General features: G+C 38.8%; 2 protein-coding genes across 3 annotated transcripts; one reads left to right on the top strand and one right to left on the bottom strand.

Annotated features, from left to right (window-relative positions):
* Positions 1-1704: 1704 nt before the first annotated feature.
* klhl18 (kelch-like family member 18) lies at positions 1705-18061 on the top strand. Its single transcript, XM_026937230.3, has 10 exons — positions 1705-2056; positions 8739-8869; positions 9074-9214; positions 9308-9506; positions 11371-11531; positions 12253-12389; positions 12609-12831; positions 14249-14353; positions 14459-14570; positions 15883-18061. The coding sequence occupies exons 1-10, from the start codon at positions 1922-1924 to the stop codon at positions 16267-16269; spliced, it is 1731 nt and encodes a 576-aa protein (XP_026793031.1). The 5' UTR covers positions 1705-1921; the 3' UTR covers positions 16270-18061.
* Positions 18062-23608: 5547 nt separating this feature from the next.
* Positions 23609-27299, bottom strand: bfsp2 (beaded filament structural protein 2, phakinin). Of its 2 annotated transcripts, none has more exons than XM_034304058.2 (7): positions 26720-27299; positions 26288-26370; positions 26014-26074; positions 25601-25762; positions 25234-25362; positions 24819-25054; positions 23609-24181 (listed from the first exon to the last, which is right to left on the bottom strand). In XM_034304058.2, the coding sequence occupies exons 1-7, from the start codon at positions 27146-27148 to the stop codon at positions 24079-24081; spliced, it is 1203 nt and encodes a 400-aa protein (XP_034159949.2). In that variant the 5' UTR covers positions 27149-27299; the 3' UTR covers positions 23609-24078. The 2 variants fall into 2 exon arrangements, with proteins under 2 accessions (XP_034159949.2, XP_026793009.3); XM_026937208.3 differs by having other exon boundaries at positions 25918-26074; positions 26720-27296.
* Between the last annotated feature and the right edge of the window lie 609 nt (positions 27300-27908).

Raw genomic sequence — 27908 nt, forward strand, 5'->3', positions numbered from 1 at the left:
ATATACGGTCTGTGTTTAAGCCCCAGCTGAAGTGACCCGCCCCTCATTCCAGCTCGCTTATTGGTCCGCTGAAAAAGCTTCGTATATCAGAAACCACGCCCCTTTTCACCACACAGAGCACAGCTTCAGGGAGTTTGGCCATTAAAAAAAAACACCTATAGAGGGTTCTCTCATTAAATTCCACATTGCACTGCAGCAAGCTACATCACCGTCCAAAAGTACTCTAAAACCATGATTTTTAAACATCAGAGGTCTATAAACCTGAAGCAGGTTTATTTTTTAACCATTATTCAAGTTATGATCCATATAAATAATGTCAACTGAAATCTAAGGACTATTTTAATCCAAATGGGTTCTAAGGGTGGAAAATTGCAAATGTATGGGATGTAAAAAGCCCCCCAAGTCTCCAATAAATTGCCAGAATGTTACTGCACACATTAAATTTATTTATTTATTTATTTATTTATTTATTGGTTTGAATAGTTCATACTGAAGAGGTTTTTCAGCAGGTCTCTGATTGCAAAAACTGTGACAACCCCTGCCCTAGAGGATGCACATTACCGTGTGAGGGTCTTTAGCAGATAAAATAATAATGAAATAAAACTTTCTAAATATATAAAATGACTATGAAGAGAAGTAAAAAATAAACAATAAAAAATTCCAATCAATTCATCATTTGGTGTGACACCCCTTGAAGTATAAAAGCTTTAATAATTTTAACATAATATTTTATTATAATATTTTATAATTTGAATATTTCCTATTTTTATGCCATACTGTTATCTTGTTGTAATGTTGCACCCTTTTAAAACACTGTCTCTATTTTATTTGTCATTATTTACCCTCTGACTGAGGCATCTGTGAGAATGTGCAGACTCAGGGAGCTCTTGAATCTTTAAATCTACAGTTAATTGTGAAGTATTTAGGTATTCTGAGGTGTAGTTTTATAAGCAGGTGGTTCGGAGGCTGGTCTGTGCATGGTGGAGACCTTGTCATAGACTTTGTCTCTCTCCTGCTTCTGTCTCTGCAGATCTTCACAGACAGCATTTTACTCAAAATCTGCTCATCTACATAATATCTTACTTTCTTTAACAACATACAAACATGACATTTTCCCCTAATATTGTCACAAATGAATGTTTGCTGTTTACACACTAATGCATAAGACACCAAAATAACACATGACAAAACTGATATAGAAAAAAACTCTACTTTTGGTATGGAAAGCTCTGTGGCTCCAATAAATATATCAAATATCCAAAATATACTGTATATTGCACACATTTAACTCATGAAGCTGGTATTTGAATGCTTGGCTTGTGTATGTAAAATAAATCTGTGCTTAGTGGGTGTGTGGAAATGGTTTTACAGTTCCTTGGATGCAAATGATTCTAAAATGATTTTTCAGAAATCAGTATTTAAGCATTTAAGCATAAGCATCATGTCTTGTTTAGGAGTTTAGATTACACTTGTGTGGATGTAGGGGGAAAAGCCTTAGTGCTCCTTTAAGAACTCTGATTAATCCCTTTGTTTGGGAATATAATCTAATAATCCCTTGTGAAAGACACGATGGAGAAGAGTTTAATCCCTGAGGCACTAGTGCACCAATGATCCAGAGGGACTAGGAAGAAGAAGAAGTAGAAGGAGAAGAAGAAGAAGAAGAAGTGAGAGAGGACACACTGTAGTATATGTCAGATTTAGACATTTGATTGTTCCAGATGGAAAAAGACTGCTATTCTGTTTTTTTTTTTTTTAATTTGAGATTTGTTTAGATTTGGCTCCAGTGACACCGCCCATGCCTCCCTCATGCTGCTGTAACGCAGCGCCACCGGCTAGCTTCTGATCACACGAGCTACGGTGTCCCGCGAAGCTCAGAAAGCATCCGCGCTCGCGTTGTTTAAATTACTTCTCCCTTCCTTCAATGACGATGGGTGACATGATATCCGAGGAACTGGAAGATTTGATGCATTTCTCCGTCCACGATTTACCAGCTCGTGGTTATTCGGTTATGGAGGAGATCCGACGACAGGGGAAACTCTGCGATGTTACTCTTAAGGTATGAAATGCTTTAGTGCGGCTTTTCTAACACGCTGAGCTGCTTGCTCTCTTGCTAAGCTCCCGGCTATGCTAATAAGCTAGCAGGATGTCAGCATGCGAAAGAGTGAAGCCCGGAGACAAGCCGTGAAAGACAGAGAGAGAAACATATCCGGGTTACAGGGCCATATCTAAGGAATGGAAAGGTGTGTTGTGGTGTTCAGGTGGTCTGGGGGTCATCGGGTCATCCTGCTAGCTTAGCTTTGGCTAATGCTGCCCACACTGCTAACACCCACAGCTAACAGCGGTGCACATCTCATGTCTGTTTAGCATTTAGACTAGATTAGTGCTTTTATGTACTGTAGATGTTCAGCACAAAGCTCGAATATAAATCAGAATATTTGGGTTTAAAGTATAAAAGGAAACCAGCTGTCTTTTCCTTCTGCAGATCAGCTAGCACTGATGCTAGATTTACATGAAATCACCTCAGACATCCCTCATTCCTGTAAACAACACAAAACTAACACTTTCAGAGATTAAAAGAATGATAACCGCAGTACACCCTGTGTTTTTTAAAGGTTTTATATCACATTTTGACAATTAGAAGTGAATAGGACTTGATGAATAATTCATACGATAACCGCACATTCCTGTATCGCGATCTTCGGTATATTACGGTAACAGTTTACATGACATTTCAGCAAGCATAACGTGAAGTGACGTCACATTTCAGCAGTAAGAACAGATACTAAATAATGTGGTTAAAAGATCTTTTCCAGCTTGTGCTAGTTTCTTAGAAAGGAAGTAATCCAACCTGTTTTAAAAACCACTCCCACCACAGTGGTGTTGAATTCTTCATTCTGATTGATCAGAAGGCGTTGATTAATTTTCTAGAAGAGCATGGCTCTGCCTGTAGTCTTGGCTACAATCACTCATTCTAATCCTATACAATTATTGTTTCTATAATAACAGCTCATTCACAGGGACTTGTATGGCAGGTGGTCCATGTAGTAATAATAATAATAATAAATAAGTCTAATAATAAACAGATTGAAAAATATGAAGTTTTCTATTAGAAGACATATATTTAACATTTAAGAAAAGAGTCTTTCTCGGTAACAGGAAAAGCTGCTGGGTTTTTTTTTGTCTTATTAACTTTTAGAGAGAGAAAAAAGAGGGAATGAGTGTTTGTAGCTGCTGTAATGCAAGTGATTAACAGGGCAGTAACAGTAACTTGTCACACAGATGATCCGTAACATTAAACGTAACTATAAACAGGTAAAAAAAAAACGCAATGTGTTGTTCATTAATAAATTAAAAATGTAATCGTTGTCAAATTGCTGTGATATAAGAGGAATAAAATATTTCAGCATGTGCTATTACAGGAAGATGATCCACTTCATGGTGGTAAAAGTAACGCTGCTTCAATCACACCACCCTGTCATGTTTTATTTCTTTCCAAGTATTTGGACAGTGACACAATTTTCATAATATTGCTTCTGTACATCACCACAATAGATTTGAAATGAAGCAATCAAGATGTGATAGAAGTGTAGACTTTCAGCTTTAATTCAAGGGGTTTAGACTGTTGAATTTGCATTTGGTTGCTGTTCCTGGTAACTCTCATTATGCGCTTATCGACAAAGAGGTGTCCATGCACGTGAAGGAGGCCATCATTAGGCTGAAAAAACAAAACAGACCATCCAGAGAGACAGAAGAAACCTCAGGAGTGGCCAAATCAATTCTTAAAAAGGAGGAATGCAATGGCAAGCTCAGTAACATCAAAATGCCTGGAAGACCACGGAAGACAGCTAAAGTGGATGATTGCAGAATTCTTTCCTTGTTGAAGAAAAATCCCTTCACAACATCCAGCCAAGTCAAGAATACTCTGGAGGAGGTATGCGTATCATTGGCAGAGTCTACAAGCAAGAGACGCCTTCAGGAATGTAAATACAGATGGTTTACCTCAAGATACAATCCACTGGTAACACTCTAGAACAGAAAGGCAAGATTAGACTTTGCTAAAAAAAAAAAAACAAAAAAACAAAACAAACAAAAAAAACCCCTGCAGTTCTGATGCAAGATTAACTTGTACAAGAATGATGGTAAGACAAGAATATGGAGAAGCAAAGAAAGGGCTCATGATTTAAAGCATACCACATTATATGTAAAACATGTGGAGGCAGTGTTATGGCATGGGCATGTCTGGATGTCAGTGGAACTGGGTCACTAGTGTTTATTGATGATGTGACAGCTAATAGAAGTAGCAGGATGCATTCTGAGGTGTATAGAGCTATACTCTCTGCTCACATTCAGTCAAATGCTGCAAAACTGATAGGACAGCACTTCACAGTACAGATGGATAATGACCCAAAACGTACCGCGAAAACAACCCAAGAGCTTCTTAAGGCAAAGAAATTAAATGTTCTTAAACATCCATTGACCTCAGCCCAATTGAGCATGCTTTTCACTTACTGAAGACAAAACTGAATTCAGCTGCAATAAAGGCCTGCCTAAGCATCTGAAGGGAGGAAACTCAGCATTTGATGATGTCCATGGGTTCCAGACCTCAGACAGCCATAGACTGCAAAGGATTTGCATCCAAGTATTAAAAATAATCCTAAAATTTATGATTGTTAGTTTGTCCAATTACTTTTGAGCCTGTGAAAATGGAGGGACTCTGTAAAAAATGGTTAACTCCTATACAGTTAATGCAATATTTTTGTTAAACCCCTTGAATTAAAGCTTAAAGTCTACACTTCAATCACATCTTGATTGCTTCATTTCAAATCCATAGTGGTGGTGTACAGAGGCACAAATACGAAAACTGTGTCACTGTCCAAATACTTATGAATCTGACTGTATATAATTCTGAAAACTACATGCTTTCTGTAACATGTTTCTCTTTTTCATTATTCTCAACCAGAAGTAAAGAACTAGCATTTTAAATTCTGGTTATGCTGAAAAGTGTAAACGTGAAAACCGCATGTCCTTATGGGAAAAACAACATTACTAACAAATTTGAAAGAAGTGTACAATGGGAAAGGAGTTCTCCCTTTAATGAAAGACTTTTTATTAGGTCACGTAAACACAGGTAAAAAACGTGCAGAGTGCGTGAGAGTGCGGCTCTTCTCTGTTTTGATGATGATGATGTGATGGATCAGGAGTATTGCTGATATTTTGACAGGCGTTATCGGATTACATGCGTTGTGCTATGGCATGTAACTATCCAGAACCTTGATCAGACTTAGCTAGCAAGGTTTTAGAGATTGTTTGACCTGTGCATTTGTAAACTGATTTACAGGCAGGTAGCCAAGGCCAGGTTAGAAATTGCCTTTCAACATAGTTTTGGTGAAATATATTCATGTTTTCTTAAAGTAGAGACGTCTGTTTTTAGCTATAGCACCAAGTGTTGGATTTTTCCAGGCTCGTCATGACGTCCTGGGTCTTTCCTGTAATGAGAATGAAGTGAGTGAAATCTTGACCTTGCCGATGTTTAACACTGTCTGCTCATGTTTATACTCCATCATCTCATATAGCGTTGTATTTTGCTTTGGTTAAACGAAAGGAGATTTTCCCAGAAATCTCCAAAGTTCTCGTTAGAATGAGAATGCTCATTATTCAGAAGTCATCACCTGCTGAGTTCTTTGTCTAATCATGAGAAATAATCTAACCTCCAGTTTCAGAAATGCTCTTCCACTATCCACTGCCTGATATTAAAAATCAGAGGAAATAATTTCCTTTCCGATATTTGTTTATGGTTTGCTGGCCCACGCTTACTAGTCAGTCGTTTGTTTATCCCAACCCCTGAATATTTGGTTATGAAAATAATTTACTTTTGGTTGCCCACTGTGATCATATCTGCTTATATGTTCTTATATGACTCTCAGGACGATGTCATGTCTGACACGATGTCCTCACGCTAATCTGCTTTATGATTAATATGGGATTAAAACGCTTAAAACCACCCTGGACTATTTGTTCCAGCTGTGTCTGTCCTACTGCACCCAAAGCCTCTTTTATAGGCTGTTTGCTGATTAATCCCGTCAGCGTGTCTCTCACCTGACCGTTCCCATGACCTTGTCGTTCACACACACCTGCGCACCAGGGGCGAGGATTATGCAAATCACCCATATCTGTGGCTTTACTCTTGAGTGTGTGTATCCGTTAAAGCCTGTGTGTGTGTACTTGCATTTTATTTCATTCATGATGTGAAAAGGTCAACATGTTTCTATTCACACGTATTATTTATTATATGTCATTGTAAATATTTGCACACATTAATTTGACAGACGCCAAAGCGTCAAGTGAAGCAGAATACAATCCGAGGATTCCATCCATTGACCAGAACCGAGTGAAAAATAGTTGTAGCACAGAAGAGAGGTACAAGTGTTGGAGTAAATGTTGAATACGAGGGTTAGAGTAAGAGCAGGTACTCAGGAGTGATACAGACATTAGTCCCAAAGTAGAAATTCAGACTGTGAGACTTATAATATAGTGCCAAAGATTGTGGTTTATATGTTTATATGTAGGACTTTTACTACTTGTCTTGTCTTCCACTACTTTGGCTGATCACCACACATTCGAATCCAAGACTAGGAATTATGTAAACTATGAATTATTGAAAAGAAAAAAAACCTCATATGAGTGAACTAAGCCACTGAACAAAAAGGAGAGCATTAAATGAGTGCAGCTTTACCATTTCTCCATTTTTACGATACCAAATATCAATACTCGTATTGTTCCATGACTGACATGGTTTAAGAGATTAGGCCGACACTCTGCAAGCTTCAGTTGCAAAGTTATGAGAAGCATCAGAGGCGAGATGGCAGTCTGTGTCATGTGTTCACGTACAACATCTGGGTCAAATCACTCATCGCTCTCATTCAGCGCATAACGTGTCTGTGGATCTTATTGGAAAATATGTCAAATCTAATCTGAAACCTGTTCAGCATTTCAGGCTTGGATCAGTTCCAGTACAGATATATTCAGTACTGACTCAGTGCATCTGCCGAGTGAATTAATGGAAATGTGACAATTTATAAATTATTGTCATTTATTGTTGTGTCCTGCAGCCTAGAATGAAGTAAATGCTATAAATATTTGAACTCAAGTGGTCTTCAGAGGAAAAATGAACACATTTTATTTTTCAATACGAGGGTTTAAATGTATAAATGACGTTCTTTGAGTCACTTGGTTGTTTCATGCGTCTTGAGTATCAGGATTATATCTGCAGTACTGTGCAAAAGTCTTAGGCACATGCAAAAGAAATGCTGTAAAGCACAGATGCCTTCAGAAATAATGAAATTGAACGTTTCTACATAAAAATACGCTATAAAGAGAAATAAACAAAGTCAGTATTTGGTGTGACGACCCTTTGCTTTTTAAAAATGCATCAGTACATCTCAGGTACTTCTTGTGCAGTTTTATAAGGAATTTAGTGTGTAGGTTTTATTGAGTATTTTGGAGAATTTGTCAAAGTTTTTCTTGCTTCTGGTTTTTGCATGTAAAACCCGACAGCCTTCATTATGTGTTTTTTGTCTGAAAAGTGGTATTATGTAATATGTTGCTTTCTTTACTGACATAACTGCAAAGATTTTTCTGTAACATTGAATTTTTTGTTTTTTCCTAACTCATTTCAAATAAACATCTGAGACAAAATTTGTATGAAAAAAAAAATCCATTTGACTTTTGCACAGTAGTGTATATGGAGATAATCCACATAAAAATGAAAGTATAAAGACACACCAGACGTTCGAAACAGATTCAAATCCTGTCGCTCAAACCACTTCGAGGAGGTCTGAGACACATTTCTGAGAATCGTTATACAAACGCATGTCTCTCCAAGCCACATTTGACAGCCAAAACCCCTCCCACTAGGTAACACACATGCTACAACATGGCACTTTTTTTTTTTTTGAGGAAGGCAGCCATGTCGTTTATAAAGCATCTGAGAGTGAGCTGGAAGTACAGGAAGTAGGTGTTTGAATGTTATGAGCTGATTTGCGTATCAACACACAATACACCGATTGGATATTTAAGTGTTATCAGGGATTCAGTCGCATGAAATAAACACATGAAATGGCCAGCTTTGGCATTCGATTAAAAGCTTTAATATTGTATCGTTTTTAGAACCGTCCAGATGTTGATTATTTTCCTATAATGACACATCCTGATGAGTTTTATTCTTCTTATATTGCAGTAGTTTCAGTTTGTTAAAGAATAACATGTCTTTCAATCTGTTTATAGTTACAATTATAGCTATAGCAACTATAGACAGATGCTTTCTCTTGAAAATAGTTAGATTAAAAAACAAAAAAACAAAAAAAGAGACAGTGCAGCTTACTCAAAGACTTCCATCCTGAAGAATTACCAGTGTCGGAAAACTTAACGGAAGAGCTTTAACTCTTTTACAGGAATCTTGTCCATATCAAAGATTCTGCATTTTTCTTTATTTAATGCCAACATGTTTTATTTAATCCATTTGATCATGATTTGCGATAGAAATGGAATGTTGTAGGTGCATAACTTTTATGGAATTATGGGAACACATGTGATGCTCTTTTAAATTTGGTCAGCCTGAGTGTACACTCCGCTCGATGAAAAGTGTGTGTATATATATATATATATATATATGTGTGTATAATGTTGTAGTAAGCAGTGTGTGTGTGTGTGTGTGTGTGTTTCTGATGTGTGTGTTGTAGGTGGGAGAGCATAAGTTTAGTGCCCACAGGATCGTTCTGGCTGCGTCCATTCCCTACTTCCACGCCATGTTCACCAATGACATGGTCGAGTGCAAACAGGATGAGATCGTCATGCAAGGCATGGATCCCAGGTAACCGTTGTAAAACTGGAGGAAACATTTTCCACTTTGCACATCTGTTTTGGCCTGTAAATGACTTTTATTTGCGTCTGGAAACCCCCAAAATAATTAAAGCTGAACAGGAAACGCTATCAGATCTTAACGTGCTTAAAGAGCAGTGTGCTGATTCATATAGCTGACAATACAATCATTTGTGTTTTTCATTTCCCTTCAAAGTGCTCTTGAAGCGCTGATCAATTTTGCATATAACGGACACATAGCCATAGATCAGCAGAACGTTCAAGCGCTCCTGATCGGCGCCAGTTTCCTGCAGCTGCAGAATGTTAAAGACGCCTGCTGCTCTTTCCTTCAGGAGAGGTACTGCACAACCTGCTCGCTGCCAAACACAACATTCATGTGCATCGTATCAATGTTCCTAGACAAACCGGATTCTCCCCTCTGTGATCACAGGTTGCATCCAAAAAACTGCCTGGGTGTGCGCCAGTTCGCCGAGACCATGATGTGCACGACGCTGTATGATTCCGCCAACAGCTTCGTGCATCAGCACTTTGTGGAGGTTTCCATGTCTGAGGAGTTTCTGAGCCTGCGGCCTGACGAGGTGCTCGAGCTGGTGGGCTGTGATGAGCTCAACGTCAAGGCTGAGGAGCAGGTCTGACTCTCGGCAACTTTAGAATCGGAAATATTCTTATATATGTTATTTGATACAGACACGTAGCTGAGAGTGTGAGCGTAGCAGAGTTTACCATGGTGCGTAAACCACAGTGCTGGAACGGCTTTACTGGCCACTGCACTGATATAATCACCTCATGAGAGAAAGAGAGAGAGAGAGAAATTATTGATCCCTGAGGGAAATTGTTTTGTTGCAGCAGTACAATACACAACAAATTACAAGGACACAGAACAAAGACGATGTATAAACTAGACTACAGTACACATAGGGCAGTAACTGAGTATATAAAAAAGTAGTGAAAGAATAAGTAAAGTGATTGTAGTACAAGTGATCATAAAGATATATCACAGATACAGTATTACTAGTGGAACTCGGCTGAAACAAAAATTCACGACAAATTGCCTGAGAAAGTGCTGGATTATTATTTTTAAGAAAAAAAAAAGATTTTTTTTGTGCCGTTTCATACATATTTAAACAATGTGGAGCAAATCAGGCAGGGAGCACAGTTCAGGTTATGACTACAAGTTGTTTGAAAGAAAGGATCAGCACTGACTAGTTCAGGAGAGAAAATGAACTGCAATTTAGCCGCAATTTCTAATGATTCTGCCAGTTTTATCTATCTATCTATCTATCTATCTATCTATATATATACATACGTACGTACATACGTATCATTTTTGGACAAAAACCTGGAAGCAAGGCCCCCAGGTAATTTGTAATAATTCTCTATCTAACGTACATGTGAAAAAGGCAAACATAGATTATACAGGAATAATACCTTCTGGTGACAAAAATATACTTGCATTAGGATATATAAGTGTAATATATATGTCTTGCTATGGTGTACAATCATATTCTCTTTTTATGTCATGACTAGATCACATTCATTCAGCAATGCTGTTACCAAGCTGAAAAGATTGAATGATCTTGTATTACGTAAGGATGGGGTGTACTTTTAGAGGAAAATAATCAACGACAGCGTGGTATGGTATAGCCTGACATGCTGCCCCGAAGTTCATTATTTTCCTTTTACAGCATGTCCCAACAGGGGGTTTTATTTCTCTTGTACAACAGCAATTTGCTAACACTTCTGTTTTATTATTAATTAAAGAATGTCGTACTTTTTATGCATTATAGTTACTTTAATATTGTGGACTGATCGCTCAAACAAGTCAGTTCCTGTTATTGCTCATGGTATATCAGTAATAAACCGTCACTTTCTTGCTAGCCTGTCTTAATTTTTTTAAAAAAGTGCAGCTTGTCATGTTACAGAGTAACGACAAAGTCCATCATGAAGAATTTCCCAATGTCGGGGAAAAAAAAACCCTTAAAGTTACAGCTTTATCTCTGATGGATACATAGTGTTGAAACTGGAGACTCCTTTCAGAGATATACTAAACAAACACCTCTTCACAGGAAAGTTCACCGTATCAGCAGTTACACATAGTTTCTAATCCGCTTGTGTGGCACATTCGCTATCCAAGTCCCTGTGTAAGTTGCTAATATAGGAACGAGAGCGTATTAGAATGAACGCTGTGATTTGAATTAGTGTAAGAGCTGTGCTGTTATAGAAAGTTAATCAACACCTCCTGACCAATCAGAATCAAGCATTCCACAGTGCTGAGCTGTAAAGAGTTATGAGCTCTAGTGGCTGTTTGTTGAATATTCTGGCTCAGCTTGTGCTTTCCCCATGTGTTTCCTATTTTGGCTCCCTTGTTATTAAAAAGAATAATGTTTACATTTTCTGAGCAAGGAAATACTTGCTTTCGCGTCTTTTTATTTATTTGCGTGAGACGAGGAACATGTGCATGTCTCTCACCATGGCTGCACTTGCTTGGTGTAGGTGTTCGAGGCCGTCCTTGCGTGGGTGAGGCATCAGAGGGAAGACCGCGAGTCCTGCCTGCCTGAGCTGCTTTCCAAGACCCGACTGCCCCTGTGCCGACCCCAGTTCCTGGCTGATCGAGTCCAACAGGACGAGCTGGTGCGCTGCTGCCACAAATGCAGGTCTGCTGCTGTGTACTCGTCGCCTACCGACTGCTTTAGCTCTCCTGTTAAAACATGAAGAGCTCTCTGTAGTGGGCTTTCCATCCATGTGGTTTATAGAAATTTTAAAATGCCTGCTGTTCCAAAAATGCCTAAATATTGCTAGCAGCTTATGTTTATTTATAATGGGGAAAATAATTTGGGATAAACATAATAAAAACAAATCGTTTGAATAAACGAGGAAGTTCCTGTATCTGTAAAATAGACTGGCTGTCGTAACTGCATACTAACATGTACGTTAAAATAGTACACTAACTCTGGTAAACTTTGCTGGTATATCGATAGCAAGCGCTTTTAGTTGCAGCCAGTTGTCATGGTAACCAGGAAGGTTTCATTTTGGCTTCTAAACATTTAGCTAGTTAGCTATCACTGCTTGATAAAAATAGTATGGACCCTAAGTGTTGTGCAGCTTATTTCTTATAAGAACTATTTGCAGAACTGGAGGTAGTGAGGTAGTAATTTTCATTTTCTTTTATTGACTTTTTGGGAATGAACTTGGATATCATGAAACGTTTGGTTAGTCACATAAATTTATTTAAACAATTAGATGATGGAATTGAATCATGTTTGTTTCATTGTGTCTAGTGTTGCCCAGAGCTAGGTCCACATCTGGAATAACCTGCTGTACAGATGTGAAATGTTGCATGTGGTTTAAATTTGGCTTGTGTTTCTCTCCAAACAGGGATCTGGTAGATGAGGCAAAGGATTATCATCTAATGCCAGAGCGGCGGCCGCACCTTCCTGCCTATAAGACACGGCAAAGATGCTGCACGTCCATCGCCGGGTTAATCTACGCAGTCGGGGGTCTCAACAGTGCAGGTGCTTTCCTGCTTCTCCATCACACTGTTTAATCTCATTTTTGCTTCAGCATGACAGTGCATTTTCCTGAAGCCAAGACTAAATTAAATTTAAACAGAGATTCATGTGTGTATATAATAATCAGAGACTAGAGTGGAGAGCGGAGAACACTCTGACTGCACCTTTAATAATTTAGACCTGTGATCGCAGAGTTCCTGTAACTCAGTGTTTTATGTCCAGGTGACTCATTAAACGTCGTGGAAGTATTTGATCCAATTGGTAATTGTTGGGAACGCTGTCAGCAAATGAGCACGGCCCGGAGTCGAGTGGGCGTGGCTGTGGTCAACGGGCTACTGTATGCTATCGGGGGCTACGACGGCCAGTCTCGGCTCAGCACAGTCGAAGTCTACAACCCAGAAACAGACACGTGGAGTAAAGTCGCCAGCATGAACAGTCAACGCAGGTGAGGACAGCGTGCTTGTAGTAGCTATGTTTCTGATGTTGCTGAAGTGCCATATTTTTCACACAGAGGTGTATTTTTATAGCAGCAGTCTTCATGATTCAGGTTCAGAATAAAAGCCTCATTTAAATATTACTATAAGGCACCTATTGTTATGTCCAAGGCCCTGTTAAACTCTTCTTAAACAGATGCAGTCAGAGACATTTAGGCCTTCTGTGTACAGCCAAAAAAAACATAAAGGGGAAACGTGGACTCATCTAGCATTAGTGTAAATCCATGGTCATGAATGTGATGAATAAAATGATATATAAAACTTTGCAAACCACTCAAAGTTATTTATACTACAGCAATGTTGAATTCTTGATTCTGATTTGCCAGAAATTGTTGATTTAATATTCAGAGCACAACTCTGGCAATACTTCAGATTTATATTAATGCGTGTGTTGTAATATGTTAATGTTTGTATATTAACAACAAATTCACAGGGACTTGTGTGGCAGATATTCCATTTAATTGAAGCCTAATAATGTACAGAATTAAAAAAAAAACAAGACAAAGGTCTAATTGATATTGTGAAGCTTTCTGTAAGTACACAGCTATTTTGTCATGGGATACAGAGAATTTTTTTTAATAACAAAACAACTGAGAAAAAGAAAAAAAAAAATCAAGCGAAGACTGGAAAAGGACCTGAAAACTCAAAAACAAGGAACTAGACTAATGCAAGGCAAGGCAAAGAAAAGAAAACTCAACATGACAATAAAAAGCCATTCACAGTGCAAATATAACATACCGGGAACCATATCAACTATGCACACACACACACACACACACACACACACACACACACACAATGCTTCACAACTAAGGAGGGAAAACACGGAACTGAAATAGGGAACTAATTGGGGAAACACAAAACAGGTGAGCACAATCAAGGAAGGAAACAGAGCAGACAACAAAAGAAGAAATTCAAAAAAATGATTGGGGTGCCCATGGTGTCCATGGTGGACATGACATTGAACATTTATAGAAGGAGTCTCTAGTGTCAGTGCTTTATGACAGAGGTAAAGCTGTTCAGGGAAGGTTTTCAGTTCAGGAGTTTGCACTTTGCAATTTCTTCGTTATGTGATAAGCTGTATTTTTTTGTACTTTTAACTTCAAAAGGGAGTTTATGTTTGTAGCTGTTATAGCACAAGTGATAACAGGAATAAACTTGCTTTCCAGGAAATTCCACATTTAATATGACTATAAATGGAAAAAAGTATGACGAGCTTTCATTCATCTTCAGTAAATATTTTATCCTGGTCATGGCGGAGACCAGGAACAAACAGTTCTGACCATGCGGTGATTATTGATTATTGATCACTGCAAAGTGTTTGGAAAAGATTAATAGTTCAAGCTGTTCTTTTCTCTCTGTCTAAAGTGCAATGGGAACAGTGGTAGTCGATGGACACATATACGTCTGTGGTGGCTATGATGGCAAGTCCTCACTCAATTCAGTAGAGTGCTATTCTCCAGAAACTGACAGGTGGGTGTGGCTTCTTCTGTTTCTTTAACATATTCATGATAAACGATGACGACACTGGAATGAAATTTGACATTGTGTGTGTGTGCGTGTTTTCTCTCTGGCCAGATGGACAATAGTAACAGAGATGAGCGCGAGTCGCAGTGCTGCAGGCGTGACGGTATTTGAAGGGAGAATTTATGTTTCAGGTGGCCACGATGGTCTGCAGATTTTCAACACGGTTAGTGAGAAGCCTCCAAATGATCCAGAATTAATCTGTCCATTCCTGGCTGTTATCAGTGTACAAAGTCTACTCTCCTGTGTACAGTGAGGTCAACATGTCAAAAGTCTACAGCCTACTGTAATTTTTATGCTGCAATCCATTGTACGCAGAGCTCGGAAAAACCAGACTCCTGACACAGACTAGTGCAGTGGAGCTGTCAGTCAGCTCGGAATTCCCAGTCGGGAACTCTGGCAAAATCCACCTAGCTCAAGTTCTCTGACATAAACACACCTGACATCAGAACAGTATGTTAGCACACAGTCTACAGTAAACATGTTTGACAAAAACGCCCCTTCAACTTGAAAATTCAACTCGTCTATTTGGGCTAGTCTTCTCAACTACCAGTAATAATGTATTCCTGAGGACGTCTAATTAATATCAACTATCAACTTGGAACATTTTCTTTGGTGTGTGATAACTGATGAGAGTTACCAGCTGGTGCTCCTGTAACCATGCATTAGTTCCTGTGCACTAGCTAGAGCATTATAACACACAGCTTTGTGGCACCTGGCTATAAGGAATTAGTTTTTGCTCTTGATAAAATAGAAATAACTAACAAATGCTGTTTTGAGATATGTTCTAACACCACCCTGTCTTTTTCCTGTCCACAGCTAATACCCAGCCATGTCAAAGTATTTTTTTAAACAGTTCTTGTTAGTCAACTATAAACACAGGTCCTGGTAGCAGACCTACATTTCTAAGCCTTAAACTTTTAACCTGACCTGTGAGTTAAAAACTGAGCAAAATGAGAGCTGTAGCAACACAGAAATGCAGAACAATGAACAAAAAGAGAACGTAAACAATGGATGTGAGACACAAAACATTTAAAATGAATTATTTATGTAATTATTTAGTAATTTATTTAGCACTGGCTCCTTGTTCTACCTGCTTGTTTTTTTTTTTTTTTAAATGTGATTTCCACACTCACTTGGCAAAAGTTGTTCTTTTTCTGTCAGTGTATTTTTGACACATGAATGAAAGTTTTACAAGTATATTTTCAGCCCTACTTCCTTCTCAGCCTTTTTTTTTTTTTTTTTTTGCTTTTTGCAAAAACCAAACCAAACCAAAATAGCAAATGAACCAAACGTATAAATTTTGCTCTGATTCTGACTTTGAAATGGAGAAGTAGATGTGAAAGCACCTTTAGACCCTTCTGTAAATGCTTCTTGATCCCCTTGTGGCCAAGTATTCAATCCTGTTCATGTCATGGTATTTACTCGTATTAGACTGAGGCTTATAAAGTGTAACATTCATTCCTCCTGTCCACTAGGTGGAGTATTACAACCAGCACACGGCACAGTGGCACCCCCTGTCCCCCATGCTGAACAAGAGGTGCAGGCACGGCGCAGCGGCTTTGGGCAGTCAGCTCTACGTAGTGGGCGGCTACGACGGCTCTGGTTTCCTGAGCAGTGCCGAGGTGTACAGCTCTGCAGCCGAGCAGTGGAGCCATCTGGTGGCCATGAACACACGGCGCAGTCGAGTCTCACTGGTAGCTAACTGCGGTCATCTGTACGCCGTCGGAGGCTACGACGGCCAGTCCAACCTCAGCTCGGTGGAGATGTACGACCCAGAGACCAACCGCTGGACGTTTATGGCGCCCATGGTGTGCCACGAAGGCGGCGTCGGGGTTGGCTGTATACCCCTGCAACCAGCTTAGCCAATAAATCCACGTTAACAAAGGATTTTTAAAACGTTGTTTTTCTAGGTGGCGAACTTCCATAACGCACTCGTGCAACTTGATGTCCTAGCGTATGTTTGCACTGGAAGGGCTGTGCTGTTGTACGTGATGTTACAGAAAACCTACACACAGTGTACACACAGTGCAGCTTTGACAGGGATGTGGAATAACGTCTTTATTCTGATCAGAGATTCAACGGTTAAAAAAAAAAAAAAAAAAAAAAAAAAAAATCACACCTATGTTCATTTGGGGATTGGCTGTCTTTCATCAGGTGTTGTCAAACTGTGACAGTGACAAGCTTGAACAAGAGAGTATGAGTGTATATAAGGGAAAAAAAGCAAGAAAGAAATGATGTCATGACTGTAAGACTGGCTGACTGGCACTTTGTGTATTAGGGCTCTTCAGTATAGGGTGTTGTACACCAATTAGGATACAGACCACTTAATTCCTGTTAGTGTGTGTAGTAGTGTGGTAGGGAAATGTGTGAGAGTGAGACATAAAGGGATAAAATCGCCTCATAAACTGGAAGCTTACTAAAGATGTGCAGGATGGTGCAAGTTAACCACTGACAAGCAAATGTATGTTATTTGGGAGAGTATAATCACACATTATTTATAGGGATAACAGGAGCTCATTTTGATCACTTTCTTTTTTGTGATTTTTATAGCATGTGTTGTAAACATTTTATTTGGGATAGCATTTGCTCGGAGTGAACGCAGTGTCAGCGGACCAACGGAACCTCGATGTAACTGTGCAAAACATCCACCAGACGTGCCATATTCCATACAGCCATCACACTGGACTACTACAGGATCAAGTTCTACCACTTCTCTGAGCACTTTGGGTTCTTACTGAAGAGGCCTTGTTGTTTGAGACACGGTGGCGCCTCCCGGTGGAGGGGAAACGGTTGGGACTGATAACAACGGCCCGTCTTACCTCCTGAATAGCTCTACATTCCTCCTCTTTGTGGATGGAAATCAATGCATTTAATACCAAAAAGAAGTGATGTGATGGTGTGGAATTACCTAATGACCAGCATCGTCAGTGTCATGTCCGTTATCTGTGCAGTGACATTGATTCCTGGTGGTGAAAGTTAGAATAATGTGTCTGGCCAACCAGGCTCGGGTTGCATGTGTGGAAAATACGGGCTTTGTACATTTTTTTTTCAGCCAGCTGCTTTGTGTAATCACTAGTAACAACTCCTAATTTGGGATTACTGACTGTGAATTTAGAGTATTGGATGTCCATTTCCTCCTTTCCTCCCTTTTTCACCATTCCTCTGCTGATCTTGATGGATGTTGAATTTACTATAGCCTAGATTATGTATTGTAACGTTCAGTCATGGTGCAGTATTTTATACTACTTTACATTTTTTTTTTATTTCTGGACCACAATTTTTTTAGTTGCATTTTTTTGTGCATATTTTTTATGACATTGCACATAATAGTTCAGTAATCTATCTTAACTCTTATTGAGAATCAAGTTTATAGATATATAGTGTAATATATAAGCAAAGGATCATGACATGTGGCCTAGTGAATCTTTAGTCTTTCTGTCTGTCTGATGATCTTTAGCTACCTCTGTTTGAGATGGGAGAGCTTGAGCTTGTGTAGTGTGTGTAGAGAAAGAGACAGCCGCTCTGCTAACACCGTTTCTGTTTCAACTGAAGGATCTCCAAACCAGTGACTGAAATCTCGAGTGTGGGTCTTTTTCACAGTATGGACATCATTTTGTAAATGTCCTAAATAAATCATGTGTTTTTTTTTTTTAATGAACACACATTTTGCAAGCCATTGTCATTTTTGCTGAATTCTTGCCAGGACACAAATAGGATTACAGTCCTATAAAGTGGGTACGGATAACAGTACAGCAGTTAAACCTACACAGTGTAAGATTTTGAAATTCTCTGCTATTTCAAAACATGAGTTGTGTTGCGTGGTTCTCTGCCAGTGTGGATTAATTTCACAGCTGCAAGTGCACACATTCAGAGAGAATTCAGGGCTGTGTCCCAAACCGCATAATACACATTAAATAGTATGCTTAAATTGTAATGACACAATGTTGTACTGACAAACTATGTAGTACTGTGCAGTCTGGGATGTGAGCATGCCGTCACAATTAACACAAATCTCAGAATATCATTTTCTGCTATGTTTCCTCTATTACAGTAGAATTATAATAATTTGAATTAAAAAAAACCCTTTTACTTATATTAGTGTGACTGTTTGAATAACTAAGTACCAGGTTAATCTCTGCCATGTTGACTCATGTCTAACTGCATCCGAGATGCCTCTGTGCATCTGCAAGGCCAATAGACCACTCAGTCTAGCTAGCTAAAATACAGTGTGGGAAGAAAATGATCACATCTGCTTGTTTCTGATGTGTGCATTTTATTATCTGATCTGAGGTCTCCATGTATTTTTTTAAACCTTTTTTTAAGCCTTATCTGTGTTCTCTAGCCTGTCAAACACATTAGGCTTGAGCCGTTATACGGTATAGCCAAAACACACAGAATTAAATATAAGATGCAGATGAAGGGTGAAGAGATGCCCCAGATGATTCATTCTCAAGCAATGTAACAGAATTTAAAATACAAATTCCACAAAGATAAATCATTTGACTAAAATCTAGCATTTATTAGTTTCCCTACCAAATTAGAGAACAAATAAATGCCTTAGTTGTTCAGCAAGAAAAACACTAAAACACTAAAACTAAATCTTTTCCTCTCATAGTGTAGTATCAGACTCTTTTACTCACTTATGTTCTCTTACTGATTGGCTGCAGCTCCTGCCAGTCACCATGCAGCAGACTTCTTTCATGCCTGAAGTCTGAAGATGACCTTTTGCTATATATAAGCTTTCTTATGACATATATGCACAAATTTCTACCCTAATTCAATAATGATTTCATTTTTAATAGAAGATCTTCTGTTCTGAAGAAGATGTTCTGTAGCTTTAAATGGAAAACTTGTATCATCCATACAAGTGTATGGGTAAAATGTGTCTTATAATTTATCCACCAAAAAAATGTATTCCAAGTTGAAAATAAAATTTGAGTATATCCTGATTAACCAAAACATAAGATGAACATGGCTTTGAAGAAAGACCTTCTTGGTCTCAGACCTGATTTGAAGAAGGCGGAATTAAAACAGCGGGATCAGGAAGATTTGGAGAGGTAAACAACTGGTTAGAGGCAGTTATAAAGGTAAAGGGTGGGCATACAGATCATTACAGAATATATTTATGACATTCAGAAAGAGAAACACACACTTTTGAATGGATATAATGTATATTTTTCGTTATTAATATCTAACATACACTAGGTGTTCTATCCTGTTCGATGCTGTTTGTTAATTGATTTCAGATAAAGATGCATATTTAATTGGCTTTTGAAAGTAGCTGTAATTGAGAAATAATGGGTTCAGTTACATTTTTATCCCAAACCCCACTATAACATTGTACCATACTATATAGCATGTTGTGATTTTTGGTATAGTACCAGATGCTCCGTTTTGGTGTAGACAGGCCAGTTTTGAGCTTTGTTGGAGTAGGACAATGCCATTCTAGTTCTGTCATTGTGATTCTCTCTCTCTCTCTCTCTCTCTCTCTCTCACACACGTTCTAGGCTGCAGAATGCACCCACCCCACAACTGAAATGCCCACAACATGATGTTATGAGATCACTTGTGTCTGGTGGAATGTACACCGGCACAAAGCCTAGAACGTGTGAGAGAGAGAGAGAGAGAGAGAGAATCACAATGACAGAACTAGAATGGCATTGTCCTACTCCAACAAAGCTCAAAACTGGCCTGTCTACACCAAAACTGAGCACCTGGTACACAAGTCAGACCTGATACACTAAATGCCGTCCTGCATTTAGTTTAACAGACTTTTGCACTTATGTACATTTAAGTGTTTGATGAACATGTGATATGGGTACAAACTTGTCCAGAACGTTAAATATCTATGTGGATCAGCCACAGAATGTGATATCGATCTGAGATTGGACAGGATGTTTACAGTCAACTGTTAAAAAACGGGATTTGTTAGAGGTCTCATTTGCATATTTCAACCCTCTGTGATATGTAAATACATTGCACACCCATAGAAAAAACCTTTAGTGGTGTGGTCGTGTCTCCAAATGTTTCATCAGTTATTCATCCCATGGACTGGCCTCCAAGACCAACTGACGCAGGAGTGACATTAGAGCGGTGAGTCCCACCCTGCTGTCAGGGGGTGTTTTCATGTACGCAGGAGCAGATATAACATTAGCACCCTGACTTAAGGTAGACAAAAAGAGCAGCCAGGATGAAAGGAGCTGTGCTGATCCTTCTGCTTATCGCTCTGTTCCAAAGCTCTTCATTAGCCGGGCCCATGGGCAGGCTTCAGCTGGTAGGATGATGGATTTGATTTTATTTATGTGTATATATGGATGCATTTTAAATACTGTTGCTTAGTTACAATAATTGAATTGGTTTCCCAGTAAAACCCATTCCGCTAACGTGTTTAATAGTCTAGAAAAAAAGAAAACCCATACGAAAAGCCATTAATATGGGGTTATATGATCTGAACTCATTAAATCTTTTAGACACTTCAGTCGGAAATCCAGACAGAAGCCGTGGAGACAGGACCATTAGACGAGTCTCAGGTGAGTGACAGATGAAGAGATGAAGGTTATATTCAAAAGTTCCTTTTAATTCCAAATGATTTTGTCTTAAGCCTCAAAACCCTAACTCTGAAATTAATTGAAACTAAATTAATGAGTTTAAAAAAGAGTTGGAGTTTACTTTTACTTAAGAAGTCAACTAATGAAACACAAAATTCACTGATTATCAAATCAAAATTCAAATGATTATCAAATTGTGAAAATGTTATCGAGATGAATCTGTACTGATGGTGAGTGAGTCTAAATACTAAAATCCAGATCCAACTCATGAAAGCTCGAGAATTAGCTTAGAGGATGTTTAATTTGCAAGGATGAACTTGTGATTATTGAGTTCTCTTGGTATTAATGTATATTAATCAGTGCTCTTGTGTCAGATGCTTAATACTAGGGTTTCTAAACTTGAAGCTAAATGGATGAACTTGTTACTAATGGCTACTAATAATCAGAAGTTACCAGTTATGACCAGTTGAAATGGAGCTCCTGCTAGAACACATAGTAAGAAAGCTGTGTTGGGAATAGGAGAATGTAATGCCTAACTGGAGTTGTGAAGCCCAGTCTTAAGATAATGCATTTCTTCTTCTACAGAATGGGATAGGTCAGTCTGTGGGTCTTCGGCTGAGGAGGGAGACCCCCGTCGTCTCGAAATCAGCTGACCATTTCTGTACTGGCTGCTTCTCTGTCATAGGAGACCCAACCAGACCACAGCAGTAACAGTCTACAAGTTTTTTTAACTAAACAAAGAGGAAAAAACAATGTGTTGACACTATTTTATAACTTTTTTTTTTTACTTGGAGTTTTTTCTATGTATGCAACTATTGAGTCTCAGCTTTGATGAATAAACACGCCTGTTTCTCACCTTTCTATTCACAAAAGTGTCATGTGGTGTTTTTTTCTCTGCGACCAAAGCATTACTGCACCTGTAATTTGTGGATTTCCTAAACTGTTGAGTAATAACATGGATTACGGACTGACGTCCAAGTGGCTGGCTCGGCGCTATGTCATTAGAACCGCAGAGTGTTATTATGGTGTGTGGAGGTGTGGGCTGAGACAATTAAGTCAATTATTCTGCCGGCCCCCTACCAGTCATTTTTCACTTTGACCTCTTTTTCTCTCCCAGGCAAAAAACATCGGTGTCAAAGAGGTGTTATTTTAGAGTAAGAGGTTTCGCTTACTTTCTGAGAAAATGTTCAAAACATGTATTTGTGTATACAATTAAATGCTAGGCATGTTTTGAACTGTGACTTGAAAGTATGATCTTACAGAGATGTGGTTTATTGTTCTCAAACTCTCAACTTGTAAAATAGTTATGTAATCTATACAAGCCATAGAGCAGAAGGGAATTGATACAAGTGAAAATTGTTATTTTTTGGAAGTGTTTCCGAGTGAAGGCAAAATTTCATTTTGTCTTCTCCTCCTCTTCCACTTCAGAACCTGCGAGAAAAAAAAAGATCTGTAAGAGAGACACACTGAGAGACTATAACAATGTTTCATAATTCCATCTAATATAGAATTTTTTAATAATATGAATATTGTTGTCAATTTTGCACCCAAAATTACATGTTAAACACAGTGTATTTATTAGCTGTGATTAGATTTATCACTTCTGTAGAAACACTTTCACTGCCAGAAATAAAAAGTGTATTTGTATTTGTGTATTGAAGTTAAAAACCTCAAAATATTACTGTTTGGATTTAGCTAAGGGCCATTTTTTTCTTTGTAGTTTAAGGAAACTTTAATGGTCTTAATGAATAGACCTGTAATGGCTAGTCTTTACTTACACATCGCAGTTTACTGCAATTCTTTTTATTCACCAAAAACGTCAAGTGAAATATTTTTTTTTTGTGAACTTTGAGTAGTTGTGATATTTCTTTTTTTTTTTTTTTTTCCCAAGAAACGTTGGCCCTATGACATTTCACAAACTTGGAATTATAAAGTTGTGTCTTACAGGTTTGTGATTTGAAGATATTGAGGCATATATGTTTGATCTTCAACCCCTCAATACAGTCAAAGCAGATATGCATCTTTTAAACTTTATACCTACAGTATAGTGCAATTCTATCTATCTATCTATCTATCTATCTATCTACCTATCTATCTATCTATCTATCTATCTATCTAGTACTGTGCAAAAGTCTTAGGCACCCTATTTTTTTTAGTACAAACTAAAATTTATAGATTCATAGATTTTTATTTTTTGACTTCTACATTATTGATTCAGTACAAAAACATTTTAGATTTCCAAACATTAGTTTTCCAGCACAAAATTAAATATCACAAAAAAATGTTTGTATGTCAGTAAAGAAAGCAGCAGATTACATAAGAGACACTTTTCAGACAGCTCTTTATAGTATTTTTTAATGTAGAAACATTTAATTTCATTCCTTTTGAAGGCTTTTTACTTTTGAAGAAAAAAAAAAAAAAAAAGATTACTTTTGCACAGTACTGTGTGTGTGTATATATATATATATATATATATATATATATATATATATATATATATATATATGTATATGTGTATATATATATATATATGTATATATATATATATATATATATATATATATATATATATGTATATGTGTATATATATATATATGTATATGTATATATATATATATATATATATGCATATATAATTCTATAGATAGTGGCATGTAAAAAAAATCAGATGTAACATTGTAATTTCAAGGTTTTGATTTTTAATGAGAAACCTTCATTCATTCATTTATCTTCAATAACCACTTTACACTGGCCAGGGTTGCTGTGGGGCTGGAATTTATCCCAGGAACACTGGGAGTGAGGTGAGAATACACCAAGGATGGGTTGTCACCATTGACCCGGGTACCCTGGAGCTGTGAAGCAGCAACTCTATCCACTGCACCACCCATGCCACCCATGAAGAAGTTGAAAACTGCACTACATCTATAGCTTCATATAACACAGTACACTATTTTGATATAATATAGTATGCGGTTCTTCTTCTTTAAATGGTTACAAGGGGGTGCTTACGTTATTTCGGTGTTGTAGGGTTCCACACTGATGGACAAGTGCAATTACTCTTTAGGGTTCTAGATTCAACCTTTTTTCTAAGAGTGTACTCTTAGCTATTTTTCATACACTGTCTTAAGACCCAGTACCATCTGCAGTACCATCAGCATCTGTAGAGCTCTGCTGTTCAGGAAAAGGTTGGGTTTTGTCTTCAGCTTCTGCACTACCACACATGGACCTGTAGGGGGCGACACAATATAACATTCTTATTTTGGAACACAGGACATAATCCAGTCTTAACCCAAATTTACTGCGCCAGAACATAATACTGACTCCTTTAACTTGGAGGTGGGAATGAGGAGAAATGAGTTCATCTGTAAGGATGGTTCACTTTGTTGGAAAAGCAGAGTAAAAAGTCTAGTGTGAAAGGAATTCGTTATTCATCTTCAGTTAATGCTTTGTCCTGGTCAGGGTGGTGGTGGATCCGGGGAACACTGGGTGTGTGGTAAGAATACTCGCTGGATGGGATGTTAGTATATCACATGACACCACACATTCACATCTGGAGCAATTTTACATAACCAGTCCACCTATTAGCATGTTTTGGGAAGTTGGAGGAAACTGGGGAACCCACAGGAAACCCATGCAGACATGAGGAGAACATGCAAAACTCAGGATTGAACCTGAGACCCTGGAACTGTGAGGTGGCAAAGCTACCTTCTCCACTACTGTGCCACCCCATGATGGTCCAGGGCAGGAGCCTTGGAAAAACTAGGAACCATATGTAATTCTGAATATGTGGGCTGTGATACAGGGATGGAATTAGAGGATGGATGGATAGATGCTGTCTTAAGGATGATATCTCAGAGACTTACAATGATGAGTGGAATCTGTTCTCCTCTCCCTCCAGGATCCCATGGTATGATCCAATCTCCATTTCTAGCCTCTTCTTGTTGTTGAGCAGTGTCTCATAGTCGCGCTGTTGCTGCTCGATGTCTCCACGCACATCAGAGAGCTCGGCCTCCAGCTTCCCAATGACCGAGCCCAAGTTCTGAAGCTCAATGTCATGCCAGTGCTTTGCATCATTCAGGGAGTTTTCCAGGCCTCGTTTCTGTATGTAGGAACATAGAGCAGTGTTGTATATGTAAAACTTGAAATGGGCCAGTAATTGATAAATAGAGTGGCCTGTTGGAAGACTTCATAAAGCAAAAATTCAGAGATAGCTTCTGTATAAATGAATCGCTGATGAGCAGAAAGATTTGAGTGGAAATGTCAAATGAACTTTCATACCAGTGCTCTCATGGACTCTGTTTCAGCATGCAGGCTCTGGATCTTTGCATTTGCATCATTACATTCTGTCTTCAGATTCTCCAGCACTTTTTCCTCCTGACTCAGCTTTTTGTCTACACTGTCCACCTTCTGCATACACACACACAGTTATCATGTTAAGAATGATACAAAGGCAAAATGGTACATCCCTGTTCCTTGTAGTACAATTGACATAAATGTACTTTCAGAAGCTCACTCTTTAAAGCCAAGGTGCATTTGAAGACAGATTTGCCCCTCCATGGTTACAATGACAATCACCATAACTATACATGTACAGTGACCTGAGTTTTTTTTTTTCTGGGTATAATTTTAGATCTTTTTATTTCACCTTGCACTCTAGGTATGCATCAGTCTCTGCCCGGGTCTTCTCAATGACCTTTTCCCAGTGGGAGTGGATAAAAGTCAGTATCTGTTCTAGACTGGTCTCAGTAGGTGGCTCAAGTTCATCAACCTCATGGCTAGCCAACTGGTTATAGACCTGTTTCACATCCTACAAAGGACAAAATGTTAGAGTTTGTGGTGGTTACATTTTCACAGTGATTCAAAGTTCTAGAGCACAGGTTTTTCAAATCAAAACTGGAGCAAACTGAAAAACAAAACTAGTGTTTAGCTGTAGCCTGGCACATGCTCTGTCTGAATTCCCACCTCTTCATGAGTTTTGGCCAGGTCTAGAAGCTCAGCATTCATGCTCTCAATCTGGTTCTCCAGATCCATTCTGGTAAAGTTGGCATTATCAATCACCTTATAGAGGGCGCTGATCTCCTCCTCCATGGCTTTACGGAAAGGCTGCTCATGTTCAAACCTGAATAATCACACACAGACTGGCTTTACAGTCTACTGTAAGAAAGTTCAGATTTTATAGTTTTTTGTTTACAGATGACTGTAGCTCCAGGTTTTCAATTTATGTTGGAAAAGCATACTTCCGTTGCTCACAACAGTTGCTCACAATGTTTTATTTATTTAATACTTAGCATTTCACATTCATTCCAAGTCTGTCTTTCTAAATCCCAAATACCTCTCTTTATGATCTTCAGCATTGGCCTGGACGTTCTCTGTCTGAAGCACAAGTCGAGCATTGTCCAGGATGGCCTCGCTCACCTGGCAGATGGCAAGGGTTTATTAGACTGACACCTTTCCTTTATTTCACCTTTGAAAGATGTAATATTTGTACTCAGAGACAGCAGAGAAACACTGACATAGGATCACTTAAAATCACAGACATTTCCAACAACTTCCATAGCCTTATTGATCCACAGCATATTTTCTTACAGCAATAATTCAAGGCCAAATAACTTGACATTTCACTAACCTGAGAGTTTTTATGGCTTTATGAAATCACATGAGACTGAATTAGTGGAGAAATGTTTACAAGATTACATGACCTTGATACTCTACATCTGCCCTCATAATTAAAATGATTTCACTCATGATCTGCAGTTCTGCCCACCTGTCTGTAGATGTCCTCCCATTCCTGCCTGAGTGTGCTCCACATCTTGGCGCTGGAGGCCTTGCGATCCAGGCAGTGATGGATCTGCTCTTCTAGCTGCTGATTGAGTTGCTCAAGGGTATGTACCTTGTCACGGTACTCTAGCAGACAGCTGTTAAGGCCGTCGGCGCGCAACAGGTGACCCCTTTCTGCATGCTTGGGCAGCACCGGGGCACTGGTGCTGCGCAGACCTTGCAGGAAGACACTGCTGATGCCCAGTGCCCTGCGGGACACACGGGCACCCAGGCAGCTGGTGCTGTCGGAAGATGCCGAGCCCACGAACGTTCCCTGAGGAGATGTGGTACTGCCTGTGCTCACTCGGCTCACACTTCCTGGCCTTTCTGCACCAGCCTGGCCCAGGATGGATGATCGGCGTCTTGGCAGAGGCATTTCTTTCCTGGTTTGGTATCTGACAGATCAACTACTCACCCAGAGGCATTACTACAGAACACACCACTTCTTTCTGATTTAGCAAAACAGCAGCAGCTTCTGTCACATGCCTCTTTATGGTGGCCTGGGCTTCTGGAAAGCAGAACCTTTGTTTCAGCACCATTGTAACAGCGGCCTGGATTCTTTGTCCACACAGGCTGACTGATTTTTGGCTGCCTCAGCATTGTGTGTTTCTCAGGAAAGCTCTATGGAGTCCCTGACAAATCCAGGGCACATGCTTGAACACATGCTTCAACCAGAGACAAACAAATATAGGTGAAAACTGTGCAATCATCATATCCCATCCTTTGGATGTGTGTGTGTGTGTGTGTGTGTGTAAGAGAGCATTGTGCAACACATCACACATCACATACTGGGCCAGTAAGCACCACCTGACTATATGCAAGCTAAATGACTCACCCTTTTTAGTATGACAAAAGTCATACTAACAAATATTAGAATGTATAATTTCACCAACTTGTTTTTGGGCATGTGAACATCTAATCGAAAGTATAATTTCACCCACTTGTTTTTGGTCATGTTAACATCTAATCGAAAGTATAATTTCACCCACTTGTTTTTGGTCATGTTAACATCTAATCGAAAGCATAATTTCACCCACTTGTTTTTGGTCATGCTAACATCTAATCGAATGTATAATTTCACCCACTTGTTTTTGGTCATGCTAACATCTAATTGAAAGTATAATTTCACCCACTTG

The sequence above is a fragment of the Pangasianodon hypophthalmus genome, chromosome 4, assembly GCF_027358585.1.
Source record: "Pangasianodon hypophthalmus isolate fPanHyp1 chromosome 4, fPanHyp1.pri, whole genome shotgun sequence".
Classification (NCBI taxonomy): Eukaryota; Metazoa; Chordata; class Actinopteri; order Siluriformes; family Pangasiidae; genus Pangasianodon; species Pangasianodon hypophthalmus.